General features: G+C 42.8%; 1 protein-coding gene and 1 long non-coding RNA gene across 11 annotated transcripts in view; one reads left to right on the top strand and one right to left on the bottom strand.

Moving 5' to 3' along the window:
• Positions 1-14803, bottom strand: part of TTC7A (tetratricopeptide repeat domain 7A) — a 210488-nt gene that overhangs the window by 20382 nt on the left and 175303 nt on the right. The window contains exon 20 of one of the 10 annotated variants that reach the window (XM_088162810.1): positions 11804-11898. The exons of the other annotated variants lie outside the window; for them this stretch is intronic. Coding sequence (XP_088018936.1) covers positions 11881-11898 — 18 coding nt within the window. The 3' untranslated portion in view covers positions 11804-11880. Of the gene's footprint in view, positions 1-11803; positions 11899-14803 lie in introns of those variants that run through there. 10 annotated transcript variants of the gene reach the window in all.
• The window catches only part of LOC148224250 (uncharacterized), a 55669-nt gene that overhangs the window by 23298 nt on the left and 17568 nt on the right, over positions 1-14803 (top strand). The gene's annotated exons all lie outside the window — the stretch shown is intronic.

The raw sequence follows: 14803 nt of genomic DNA, 5'->3' as shown, positions 1-14803 counted from the left end.
ACATTGAGGAGTGATTTGACTGCCTAGAGTTGAATGATGGTGATGATAGAGTTGAGTGTTTAGGGTGAGAGTCAGGGGGAAGGCCAGCATGACAGATATCCTGGTGGGAGTCTGTTATGGACCATCCAATGAGGATGAAGAGTTAGACACAATATTCTTTAAGCAACTGGAAGATAAAGTCTTACAATCACTAGCCCTTGTTCTTGTGGAGGACTTCAACTTAACCAGATGTCCACTGGAAATACAACACAGCAGACACGAAGCAGCCTAGCAGTTCTTGCAGTAAGATTCCTGGGGTTATTCAGGCTGGAGAAATGGAGGCTCAGGTAAGACCTTATCACTCTCAACAACTACCTGAAAGAAGGATGTAGCCAGGTGCATCTTCTCCTGAGTAACAAGTGATAGGACAAGAGAAGTGGCATCAAATTGTGCCAGGGCAGGTTTGGGCCAGATATTAGGAAGAAATTCTTCAACAAAAAGGTTGCCAAGCATTGGAAGAGGCTGCCCAGAGAAGTTGGAGTCACCATCCCTCGATATATTTAAAAGATGTGTGAACGTAGCATTCAAGGACAGGATTTGGCAGCTCTGGGGTAATGGTTGGACACAGTGATATCAGAGGTCTTTTCCAACCTAAATGATTCTATGGCTCAGCTGTATTCTGCCTCTTTAGTGCTGATTCATGTCATGTTCAATGTAGGTGTTGAAGTCTGCAAGACACAGACTGACAAGATAGATTGTGGAGAAGAGGGACCTGCTGCTTGTAACACAAGGAGAGACAGAGACCACAATACTAAGCTTACCACTGAACAGCAACAGCATGTGCTGTGCTAAGATAGGGAGCAGCAGCTTCTCCAGTCCCTCAGGGTTAACAGGCCCAGCCAAAGCAAGGATGGCAGTCTCCCAGTGTCTCTCAGTATTTGGGTTACATGGTGAGGTTTTGGTAGTGTGGGGGCTTAAAGGGTGGCAAAGGTCAACTCACCACACTCCATTTCAGGTACCCAGCACTGCCCTCACTCAGCCTCCCACCCCACTCACTTCAAGATCACTAACTGCTTACAAACAAAGCTCCACTCTTTCAATAAATGAGACTCCTCCCTCCTGCCCTTACCTAGCTAGTTCTGCAAGGAAAGTCTTCTTTGGAATCTGGCTCATACTTTCTTACTTTGCTCTACCCAGGGGTACAGGCCACTTCCCAAACAGCCTTGCGGACCTGTCCCTTTTCCAAAGCACCAGACCCCAGCCACTCAAGTTTTCTCAGGCGATGCAGGAGATGCTCCTTCCATTTAGGGTTTCATAACCAAATCTGAGCCTGCTAAAACCATCTGACACTATGCTTACTATGCTTTGTGTAGCTCTGATGTACACAAATACGTGTGTGTACACAGAGACACACACAGTGACATAACATAAGCAATGGCCCTGCTGTAGGCCACAGAGGATGACAGAACCATTCTAAGAGCTCACCTGTTTATGAACAAACAACAAAAGCATGAAATCGCATCAGGGAGCCTCCTACCAAAGGTGTCTTCCTCCAACAGCTTTCCAATGACTACTGAATTCTCAAAAGGCCTAACTTGTAAAATAACTCCAAAACTAAGCACTGTTTAGTTTCCAGCAGGAAGAGCTCTGTGAAATTCAGCTGTGATACCAAAATCTCAGCATAACTCAGAGATGGCAGCTCTATATCTTATTTAAGCATTGAACAAACTTAATTTTCTACTTATTCTGAGTGCAAAGGTTTTATTTGCTGTAAGTGGTCATTATGTGTGATTTGCCTCTGGCCCTTAACAACACAGGTCTCGCTTGTCATTTCTATGTCCCAGTTTCCCTGCAGCTTTAAGAGGAACTGCATTTGCTGAATAGTGACATTTTGCACATGGGATGTAAAAACCTCATGCAATTGTACAGGCTGGACTTGGACAGAAAAGGACTTGGAGATGCTGGTGGATAAGTGTGGGCACGAGCCAGCACGGCACCCATGCAATGCCCAAGGCTAATGGCTTACTGTGCTGAATTAGGTAATGCATCACAGCAGACTGAAATTAAGTATTTCTTTCTATTTGGTTCACATCTGCAGTGCTCTCACCAGTTTAGGGTTCCTCAGTGATGAAAACATGATGACAAAGTGGAGAAGGATGGGTGAAGGGCCACTGAGAAGGCTGGGGAGCCATGAATTGGGAAGAATTTGAGAGAGGAACATTTATTCAGTCTTTCCCTCTCCCAGCTACGGAGAGATTCAAATGCCATCTTCAGCTATCTAATGGGTGACTGAAAGAAAGATAGGACCAAACTTTTCTGAGAGCTTCTCAGTTGCAACAGATTAAGGTTACAGCAAGGAAAATTCTGGTTGAGCAGCTATTAAGAAAAAATTCTTCACAAGGAGGATGCAGCACCAGAACTTGTGCCCAGACAGGTAGTGGAAGAGCCATCCTTGGAAATTCTCAAGGTTCAGCTGGACACAGCCCTGAGCTACCTATATCAAACACAGATATTTGAAGCTGACCCCACTGGGAGCAGGAGGTGGGACGAGATGACCTCCATAGGAAAGGTCCTTTCTCACCTGAATTCTTCTACGATTCTAATGTGCCTCATGACATGTGTGCTAAGATATTAAGAGCACTTAATATATCATCACTGGTGTCTGGTATCAGCAACACTTTCATCAGCTGGAACACTGCCGAGCTGACTCAAATACTGTACATCTTGTCTAAATGCAATTAAAAAAGGCACATGGCAGTTTCTGTGTATCTCAATTAGCCTGTTACCATGCACAGTGACATTCAGAATTAGCTCAGTTGGGGGTCTGTTCCCCCCTCAGTTCAGAGATTATGCAGAGCTCACCTGGTTCATTGTAAATCTTACTAAGGCTCACAAAATAAGGCTCTCCTTCAGAGTCACGTTAACCACAGTTTAGATTTTGAGGGATAAGAGCAAAACTCACATAGTGCAAACTTAACGAATCAAACCCTAAAAGATTAATGTTCCTGCATAAAGCAGCAAACCTCACACAGAGCTCCACAGACCTGCCTCTTTTATTGCTCTGCTCTTAGGATGAAAGAGGAACAATAGGGCAGTGACTGTCTCTCCACATTGGTATCTATTACTGTGATGCTAAATGCTAGTGCCTATCTATCACCCTTGTAATCTTGATTGGGACGTTCTGCTACAGCATTTACATTCTTATATTTGTTTAGTCAATGCTGGCAAATAAAAGCATAAACAAATAATCCTCACTGCACAGCTTGGCAGTACCCAGATGCTGCCATTCGTGTTCCAGTTGATTTTTATTTGCAGTCTCTTATGCTGGTGACAATCTCAGAAAGCAGGTACAGCCTGGTAAGTGATGCAACTGAAAACTCATGTTCTTATGAGTCTGCCCTTTTTACTCGAATGCTGAACAGGTGAACACAAGCAAAGTGAAGAACTGGGAGAACTGGGCTAATTAAGAAAACATCAAAGCAGTAATTTCTCTGAAACAAGTCAACGCATTTTACCTTATTTCCTGCCTTAGGCCATGCACTAGGAGATACTCAACTGCCTCACATGATATAATTTAAAGAAGTATGTGATCTACACAAACATAGGCATCTTCTTTAATTGCACAGTCTCTCTGTACCTTCAGGGGAAGAACAGAGGGAGATTTCCACAAGGCAATGCAGAGCAGCAGCCTAACAAAAGGGGCTCTGCCCCACTGCTGGAGAATCCCTCTCTCTGGGCAACAGGTAGAAAGAGCGACCAACTCATCTATCTGAGCCAAAGGCTGAGAACTAAGCAATGTGAATTTTCCCCTCATAAATCAAAATTACCACTTCAGGCTTTCAGAAACAAAGAGGAAGCATAAAACTCCACTGTTTTATTCCTTACAGAGCCAATGGCTATTAAGTGAAGCATTACCTATCTGACTTCCAAAAATACCAGTAATGAGGACTGACTTAGGCAAAGGTTATATTTGGCAATGCCAGTGAACTGCAAGACTCCAGAGGGAAACCACAAGGCAGAGATGCTCCAGCCTGCTTCTGATTAAGAAGCTCCTGGTTGGTATACAGTGCCCAAAGACTGTCTCCAGTCCACTCCCTTCCAGATGGAAGAAAGGATCAGCTAACTGGTCATAAATCTTCCCATTGAAAGGTGATTAGCTTGAAAATCCCCTGTTGTTCTGTCAGGAAGCCATAGAGGAGAGGTGCAAATCCATTAAATTACATCTGGCAGACACACATCTAAGAATACATGGCATTTGGTGATACATGGAAACTACCACGTTATACCTTCAGACAGCTCATACGAGTATCTCTTTCCAAATTACCATTCTTGCCATCTAATTCTCATTAGACTCACTCAACTGTTCCATTAACGTTGTATTTTTCCTCCCAAGGGATTAACATTGATTTTTTTTTTTTTTGTCTTGAGCACACACTGTTTCCTACAGGGTGGATTCATTCAATAAAGAACTACACTATTAAACCCGACTTGATGTTATTGTCAATAGAGCTGAGCTGCCACAATGCTGTTTAAGAGAATTTCCATGCAAGTCTCCTGAGTCCAGCAACATCCATCATTCCACTTCACAACACACTAGATGCTTGACAACTCATTAAAAATATATATAAAAATTAAAGTCAGGGCTGCATCCCAGGGAAACCCTACTAATATTCAAACTCCACCTCTTATTTAAAAAATAATAAACAGCAAAATAATTACAAAATTCTTCTGGGAATAGAAGTTCTTCAGCAGAAAATTAAAAAAGGAAGGCAGGAGAGCAGATAGGCCTGCAAAACACTTTTAGCTGGATATTCTGTATTTCAGGTCACAGGTAAGTACATTATTAATTCAGTCACTGGTGGTTTGGGCTGGGCAGCCTGAATAGGCAACGACTAATTTGGGTTTAGTAAAGCCCTACTTCTAGGACGATCCAGTCTCTCCTTCACAACTTGATCAAGTTGGAGTATCAGAAGGGTGAGACTGTTCTTCCCACATCATGACCTAGAAGGCTGCTTCAAAACCTCTCCTGGCAACTTTCCTCTCCCCACAGCATTCCCTCTTTGTTCCCACATGTATCTGCAGAGAGCAGATGTATCCCATCCCAGCCTTTGTTTTACTGTCTTGACAAGTCAAGCTCTCTCTTGCCCATCCCTGATGATCACAGGCCTTTCATTTCCCTGTGGCTTTCCCCCTGCACTCTCATCTTTTTCCAGCCAGGGATTCTCTTGACTTCTTTGGCAAAAACACAAGCAGAAGTCACATTAGCAACATTAAACAGAAACTCATTGATGGACTAGAGCTTTATAGAAGCAGGAGAAAGGACACGAGGAAAGGAGAAAGAGGAGTGTTTTCAGCACGTAAAAAATGCACAATTGTAGATGTTGCAAAGAGCAAACAGGAAATGTATAGTAAGTTCCTGCCTCAAGAGCTGAGTTTTCCAAAGGGCTGAGGACTTCCTCCCAATTTCTTGGTCCTGGATTGTCTGTTCTGCTGTTTTCAGATACTCCCTCAACACCATTGGAACAAGCTTGTGACCTAAGCACACTTAAGATTTTTAGTGACTTCTACCTTTCTTTAATAAAATAGCAAATAAATAGCATTGAAAAAGCCATCTGGGGCAAATCAAGGTTGGGTTCATGTCCTGCAGAGACATACAAGATGGAGAGATGAAAAAGGAAGAAACATCCTATGGAACAGCTAATGGAAAAGAAAAACATTATTTTAACGATCTCTGAATGGTCAATGCTTTATCTTGGTATTTTTAAAATAAGCAGCAGTCTATGCTTTTTTCTGTCTCTTCTGTTCCTTCCAATGTTCCTTCCAATTCTATCCCCTCCCTTTTTCTCTTATGCACCTATATATCACCATCTGCCTGTTCTCCAAATGTACTGGAGAAATGCAGTGCATTGAACAGAAAAAAAAAGTAGTGAGAAAAACTGTTCACAGCATATAGGGACTTACCCACCTCGAGGGAAAACTTATGGGGTGGGCTGAAATGTTTAAGTGCTTTGTACTACCAGAGCAGTCCAAAAATATCCTGGTGGATATTAGGACTTAGCAAATTCACCCTTGCAGTGGTTTCTTGTGCACTCCATATTAGGTAGACCTAAGAGAGTCCCAGTGTCTGCAGCTCTCAAAGCTGCAGCACAGAAGACGTCACTGGTCTTCCTTTGGGTGGCTCGAACCTCCTGTTGACTGTCACTCTTACTTACTCAAGGAAGGAAAAGGAAAAAAAAAAAGGCACTTCATTCAAGGTTGCTCCATTTTTGGAATTGCTTGTAATGATCGTAATTCTAATGCTGCTTCTACCTTTAGGTCTGTCATCTCTCCCTTAAAAATCCAAACCCTGTCTCACCAGGGAAAAACTACAGAACTGTACTGGTACAAGCATGTTCTGCTTGTACTGAATTTGCAGAGCAGAAGGATACATGGATACATTCACTGCCAGAGAAAGGAAGCACCCTCCCACCCCCTGCAAAAAGCTATTTTTCGCAGGCGTTGTCATATCTTATCCCCAGGAAGAGGAGAGGGCTGTGCTAGAAAGTCGTCAGAGTCATATTTGCTTCTGTTTTACTCTGTCCTTCACAGCACCACTAACAATGTATCAACACAGTTGAGGGCAAGGCACGACACACAGGCACAGCAGATTCCTCTAATGAAAACAAATCCTTGCTAGAGGAAGAAAGAGTTTGCAGATCTGCCTCCTAAATCCCACTCCCACTGCAATAATGTTTTCACCACTACTTTTCATTTAGGGACATAAGGGTACTCAAAGCTGTAAAGCACATCATTTGTGCTGAACAGTTGCAGTACTTTGTCCAAAATAATTTGTGGTCCAAAATCCCACATGAATAAAGGCATCTAGACATATAATTAGAATAAATAAGATTTTGCGCTTACAGTGTGTCTGTCATCTGAAAGTATGTGCAGATATTAATTAAGCTCCACAAACCCCAGATGAAGTAGATTAGTAGCTTCATCCCTGTTTTACAGAGGTTTAGAGTAAAGTGTGACACATAATCAGAGCTGAAAGTGCAGCAGGGCCGGCTGTGCCAGCGATGGTGAGAGCCAGGGCTCCACCTCCTCTCCAGCCTCTCCACTGAATTGCCTTCAATGGAAAATGACTGAGCTGCAGCTCTCTGCTCTCTGGAAGAGAAAGGCACACCCTGTTGCACAACAGCAGCAAAGCCCCAGCCTGAAGTGCTTTGATAAATACCAGGAAACGGTGCTTAGTTTGGGCAGAGAAACCTGGAGCTCGCTTGCTCTCACATATTTGCTTTGGGCACTCAGTGTCTCTCTCTCTGAGACACCAGGAGATCCCCAGTGCAGCAGCATCCGCACCCAGCCCTAAGAGCACAGCTCGGGGCTGCTCAGGTCTGTACGATATCTCAGGGAGGATCTGAAGAACTTTTTAACATGCACTGCTGGTTTGTATATTTCTGTTTCTATGAGTTTTTACTATAACTCACAAGCCACACCAACCTAGGATCACACAGACAGAATTTAATAAAAAACTGTAGTCAATATATACCTTCAAACCTTAAAGTAACCCTGTCTTGAAGCAGGTTTAACCTTCTCTTTCACTTTTTACGTCTGACACCATACAAAAACATTTAAAGTAATGAACACTAAGTATATGTATTAAGGAAAAAAGTATAAGTGTATAAAGGATAAAATCTCCAGACCCTTAGAAAGTATTGCTAGTAAATCTTCAGTGGTTTTGTATGTTAAAGAATAGTTAAGAATTTATTTTGCAGGCATTACCTACTGAAATTCAAGTTCTTATGACAGCAGTTTCTCAAAGATTTCCCTTAAGTAGTAGCTGTGATAATGAAAACTATTTCTCAGTACCACAAAGCAGTACAACTGTCCAATTCCTCAAAATTGTCCACTCCTTAACTCTGCTTACTACCTTTGCCTAAACAGGAGCAAGGGGAGCAGCATCTCATGCAGCCAGGAGCAAGTCTCTCCAGAACAGACAAAAATAGGTAATGTGCTCTGTCTCTCTAGATACAATTATCCACCTAATTACGCTTAGGACAAATGCACAGTTGTCCTAACGACTGGGAGATGCATTTTAATTGTGATGTTCAATTCTCTGTACACAAATATAAAAAACTGAGCAAGAAATGTCACTAGAAAATGGAAACAGACCACGGCATACCTATTTACAAAATAGGCAACAAATTGGGTAAATTACAGACACAAAGCAGCCCCTTAGAAGACAAGTAACTCTATTAGTGTGAAAACTGTTCTCTTCCGTTCTCACATTTAAGCACAGAAAGCATTCTAATTTCAGTTTTCAAGGTAAAAATGGTTTTAATTAGCATCTTACCTACCTTACAAGACATACAGACCTTGGTATGATGGAGCCATGATAATTTAGCCATGCAGAGAATCTGCCCTGTGATTTATACCATTACTGCATGGCAGCATGAAACAAATCCCCAAGGAAGTAATGCATGTCATCCTTGAAAATATTAAGCAATCAAGCCATGTTTTATTATGTGAATGGATGCCTTTGAAAACAAGGATGCATGCACCATACTGTGAGGTAAAATGAAATAAATGAACAGAAATAATTCATTTCCATGTACTAATCAGTAGAAACTGTAGTCTTCAAATTACCCTAATGCTACCAAATGCGAGTCTGGAGACAATAGGTTGACTCTTCTACTAAAATGAACATGAAATTGCATCCTAAGTACACAATGAAGACCAAATTAAAAAGTCCAAGACTTTGCAAAGTCTTTGCAAAGCCCTTGAATCCCACTGAACAATTATGAGCAGAATATTTAAATAAAGCATCATATAGTTTTTAAACACTCAAATCCAATCAAGAGCAATGCAGTTATCTTGGGCAAAAGGAATATAATCTATAAAAAAATCTGTTCTCAATCAAGCTCTTCAGCTTCTAGCATTACCACCAAAGCAGAATTTGTGTTCTGCCAGCTAAAAAGATGTCTCTGGAAAGCAAAATGAAGTGTGTGTATATATATATCCATCTAGCAGAGACTAGAACAGCACTCTTGCTGGCTGTGTTGTAATCACAGACTGGGACACCAACATTTCTGCAAGGACCTGAGACAGGTGTTACACTGCTTACTGCTATTATATATAACCATGCATTTATCAGAGATGCTGACCATTTAGAAAATAAAATCCAGCCCCTACAGGCATGAGGAGATAGAAACAGAGCTTTGATTAAAAAATCAGGTTAATACAAAACAGCTGAAATAGAACATTATTTCTAGTATTTCTATTAAAATGTATATAGATATAATTATATGAGTAAAAGACCAAGGGGTGGAGAGGGTTTTTTAAAATACTGAATCTACAACACTGCCTTTGAAGCTAAGTTATTTTTTCTGTAAGTGCAGTATTTGCTCTAGCCTGCTCATCTTAAAGAGAACAGTAAGAACTTCAGACAGAGAGGTAACAGCAATAATAAAAGGAATGGAACTGGTTCAGTGACAGATACCTGCAAAATCAGTAATGGGAAGGGGATGAATAAGAATCAGCAATAAGCTGTATCTTCCAAAGTGAGAATAAGGTGCATCAGTGTGGCCAAGAAGAGCTGCATCAAGAACATAGAGAATTTGGCAGTTCTTTGTACAGCAGAAAAGAGACCTGTGGGTCTCCTTGCTGGAGGGTATTGTGGATGATGAAAGCTCGAACACAGGCTCAAGACAAGCACATGAAGGAGGAATCCACTGGGAATTACTATGCAAGTAGAATCCACCTCTGCTTTGGGATGTCCCCAAGCTAAGTCCTAACCTTAGAAGTACCACGTATGCCTGCCTTGGCCTCATTCTTTCCTAGGCATTTCTCTGCTGGTGGCAGAGAGAAGGAGTAGTTGAACCTCTGGCCTGACCTGATACCATCAATCATGCCAAAGTTATGTTTAGTATCTACTTGCAGAAAAGAATTCCTGGTAATAGCTTCAGATTCACTTTGGGTGGGGGAATGGCTGGACAAAACACAGCTTTGCAGAAAAGCAGCTGGTGAATGAGCAGCTGGCCATGTGCCCTTGCAGCAAAGGCAGCTCACAGACTCCTGAGTTGCATTGGGAAAAGTGTGGCCAAAAGACTGAGGGAGTTCATCCTGCCCCTCTACTCAGCACTGGTGAGGCCACACCTGGAATACTGTGTCCAGTTCTGGGCTCTCCAGTACAAGGAAGACGTGGACATACTGGAGAGAGTTCAGACAAAGGAGCATCAAGATCATCAAGGGACTGGAGCATCTGTCATACAAGGAGAAGCTGAGAGCTGGGACTGTTCAGCCTTGTAGAAGAGAGGGGAGACCTTATCAGTACAGTTAAATATCTGATGGTAGGGTGTAAAGAAATGGAAGCTCTTAGAACTTCTCGGGGATATCCTGTGACTGGATGGGCACAAACTGAAACATGAGAAATTCCAGTTAAACATTACTAAAAGCTTTGTTATTGTAAGGGTGATCCAACACTGGAAGAGATTGTACAGAGGTTGTTCCATCCTTGGAGATAGTCAAACCCCAGCTGACATGGTCCTGGTACCCTGCTCTAGCTGAACCTGTTAAAGAGGGAGTTGGACTACAAGATCTCCCAAGATCCCTTCCAACCTCAACTATTCTGTGATTCTGATGTGTGGGTAATACAGCCCCAGCTGCATTTATCACAATGAACTTCTCCCAGACAATAACAAGGCCTTCCAGTGGAAAGGCCACAATCTACACTAATCTTGGAAAACGAGGGTCACCAAACAGCCTACAGTCAATTTGTTGGCCCAGCCTAGGTGATTTAAATCCAGTTTGTTTTTCCAACTTCAGTTGGAGAGTACTCTGTGACTGCGAACCCTTCCTGCATGGCTGCCAATCTTATGTTTTGTGGTGCAGATGACAGCCAAAGAACAACTCTCATGATTAGCACAACCTCTGTTAGCTGTATATTCTCTGTAATTTTGTTGTGGAGCAAATCAAATATGTGTTCACAATGTTGCGTTTTCCACTCATTCATGTAGTCACAACAACACACATTATGAATCAGGACACATTATGAACAAAACCCAATACAATGTTCACTTTGTTCTGCTATCAAGGATAGGGATCAGGTAGTGCAGACATCTACATGGCATTCTGATACCAACCTTATTGCCCCCTTGCCCCAACCTTCAAGAGAAATAAGGAATCATAGTTTTCCACTGCATTCAGTGACATCCCAGTATGCATCAAGCAATTTTTTTGCTTTGTTTTGACGGTATTTTTTATTGTTTTCATTAAATCAGGCATAGTGATGGAGATGAGGGTGCCTGTTTCCTTGAACCCTTTCAAACAGACGATTCTTTCTCTTCTTCCCTGAACTAAAACATGTTGAGAATTGCTGTGACTTGACAAAGGGCTATGTGAGATGCATGCTGGGCAGGAGTCTTCCAAATATCTCAGTATGTTTTTAGCTTAACTTGCAATATTACATATAGAGCTTTCAGACTCAAATCCAACATGCTGGCATTGATTTTCTCCTCCTCTGAATCCGAAGTGAGAATGGTACCGAATGCACTGTGGCTGAGAGCTAACAAATTTCAGTGTCTTTCTCTAGTTGCATACAGGTAGGTGGATTTGTGTGTTGCTTTAAAAGGAGGTGTCATCTGCCCCAGCTTATGTTATATTTTCTGACTTGGTTGGGCACATGTCAGTTTTGTTATCACCATCCCAAAGCTGTGTGTTGCATGATGTTATGTAACCAAATTTGGTACATACTGAAAGAAGTAACCCATAGTTATTTGGTTGTAGAAATGTGCTGTCAGAGGTCACAGTGTAAGAGAAGGAGATATGGACTAAGCCCTTGTTTCTAGACCAGCAAAGATACCTGCTCAGTAGAAACTCCATCAGCCCCCAGGAGGGAGAAATGCTCTATGACCCTTGCACTCATACCCCAGAAGGAGCCTGTGAAAGGGAAGAAGAAAGAAACAGAGCTGTTCTGGTAAAGGAAGGGATGACAGAAATTTTTGAGATGGAATCAGGAGCAATGTGAACCCTAGCAAGTTGTATTTATTAAAGAAACTATGGTCTCACAGGATATACAGTTTTTAGGGGCCAACCCAAGCTAACTGTTTCTGGCAGCAAACAGCTATCTAACCACAGGATTAGCTGCTCACCTCACCAGGATTATGCTTCAAACAGCCCTGAAAACTGATTCTGTGTGTCTTTTTCAAATTAAAACAAAATTCCTCAACAAATATACTTCCTTGGATTAGGTATTAGCCAGTAGTACTTACTCTGTAAAGGCCAATGGTGGATTCCTGATACAGGCTTAAGGATTCTGTGACACCACTCAGAAACTGCAAGTGTTACAGGAAGCAGCACAGCTGTGTGGCATTTTTGAAGTGCCTGTGGTTTCCCAACCACAGCATTTGACACCAAGTGCAAAAGGCCCCTGGGATGAGGCAGAGCATGGCACCCATCCCCTGGGATGTGCTTGGCACTGCAGTGCTGCTGCATGGTGCTGTTCTGCCATGCAGCAGCGTGCTTTATATGGAAAGCACACTGATTTGCCAGCTATTGTAAACACCCTACAGTCACAGCAAAGCCCAGCCCTTCTCAGCTGTGCAGAGAAACAGCTTGTGTGTGTATTATGGTGGTGACTATACCCCGTGTAAAGGTGAAGTTACTGACACCCAATGGACTCATTCATTGTGAGATCTGTGCCCTTCATTTAAAGCCAGCAACACTCTTCAGGTTGGAATTTTCCAAATATAGCTTTGACAACCTAGTTCCAAGAGCCCAGGGGAGGAGACATGACTACTTTGCTAATTGATGCTGATACACCTGGGAGGCTCGGCACTGTCTACAGCAGAGTTTTCCCTTAAAGTGGACTAGGTCAGTTGGATGGCAATTGTACCAAGTCAAACAGTAATTCTCACAACCTGATCCTCTTTCTCTAAATTATTACCTATCCACAACAGCACTACTAGAGTGGGAAAACAATGTATTCAAACTGGGGGACCAGCACTGAAATATGTGTGAATTTAATTCCATCTACCTGTGTATGTGTCTTGCATAACTTCAAACCCCTTGGAACTAGCTCATAATCTAGTTTGCCCTCTTGCATAATCCAAGACATATATTTCTCTCTGGTAGGGGACTGAACATACTGTGCTCAAGAACCTGTATTTTTAATAAAAGTACAGCAAGTACTTGGCTAATACATACATTTCAGAAAGACATTCAGTTTTCTTCTGGCGGCCTCGAGGAGATTCAGAATTTACCACTTGTCACATTATGTCCTCAACTGCATAAACCCAGTCTTAAGTTCTCCATGGGGACAGTGTCTCATTCAGTACACAGGACAAAATCACTCAGCTAGCAACCATTCAATATTTTATTTTCGCCCTTTTTATTTGATGTATAGCCCTAAAAGCCTTGTTTACTGCACATTATTCCAGCTCTGTTCTGAAGGCAGAATGATTAATTTCTTTACAGACTTTTCTATAGTGCTCATCAGATGCTTCTAACTTGTTATGTGCAATTTCCTAGCTTTTGGAAAAGCACACAAAGGAATGCCATTATGTGGCACCATATAACTACTGCCATGATTCATATCAGCAGGGATAGACCAGACCTTTGCTGTCTTAGCTAACAGGTGTGAGCCACAGGCTGCCAGCAGGGCCAAGTTAAAGGAGGTGAGGTACATGCTTAAACAAGGGATTTTCACTGCTACCTGCTGGCAGCAGGATGAGAAGATTCAGAATCTTAAGGAGACTGAAGAATATGGAAAGGAAGTTCCTGCTCCTCTGTCATTCTCCTAAGACTGATCCCTTTAATTCATCCTTTCCAGCATGCCCACTCCTCCATCCATGTGTCTTCTTACCTACCCAGTCTTATCTGGTGTTATCTATCTTATCCTATTTTCTATCTATCTGTATTTCTCTCACTTTTTCAGTTTCTTTCTTCTTTCCTACTTGCTTACAGACTGAGTCTCTGCCCCCAAATTTCTCATCTCACTGTCTTTTTCAGCTCTTCTAAATTTTACATTCATCCCTTGACTAAAATATCATCACAGAATACTCTCAATTGGAAGGGACCCACAAGGATCATTGAGACTGTCTCTTGGTCTCACACAAGACAGCCCCAAAAGTCACACCATGTGCCTGAGAGCGTCCTCCAAACACTTCCTGAACTCTGCCAGGCTTGGTGCTGTGACCACTTCTCTGGGCTGCCCATTCCAGTGCCCAACCATTCTCTGGGTGTAGAATCTTGACCTAATATCCAACCCAATCCTCCCTGACAACTTCAGGCCATTCCTACAGGTCCTGTCACTGGTCAGCAGAGAGAAGAAATCAGTGTCTGCCCCTCCTCTGCCCCTCATGAGGAAGGTGTAACTGCAATGAGGTCTCCTCATTCTCTCTCATTCTCCTCTTCTCCAGGCTGAACAGCCCAACTGACCTCAGCTGCTCCTCACACAGTTTCAAGATCCTTCACCATCTTTGTTGTCCTCCTTTGGACACTCTCTCAATAGTTTAATATCCTTCTTATAGTGTGGCACCCAGAACTGCCCCCAGCACTGGAGGTGAGGCTGCCCCAGCTCAGAGCAGTGTGGGACAATCCCTCCCTTGCCTGGTTGGTGATGCTGTGCCTGATGTCCCCCCAGGGTATGGCTGCCCTTGCTGGCTGCCAGGGCACTGCTGGCTCACATTCACTTGCCATTGACCAGGACCCCCAGGTCCCTTTCCATGAAGCAGCTTTCCAGCCTCTTGTGCCCCACGCTGTAGGTACACCCAGGGTGGCCCTGGGACAGGTGCCCTCATGAACCCAGGCTGGCTGTGACCAAACTGCACTGTCTTTCAGGTGT

Source organism: Sturnus vulgaris, chromosome 3 (assembly GCF_052056855.1).
Source record: "Sturnus vulgaris isolate bStuVul1 chromosome 3, bStuVul1.hap1, whole genome shotgun sequence".
Lineage (NCBI taxonomy): Eukaryota > Metazoa > Chordata > Aves > Passeriformes > Sturnidae > Sturnus > Sturnus vulgaris.
This window is presented reverse-complemented; position numbering and strand designations above follow the sequence as displayed.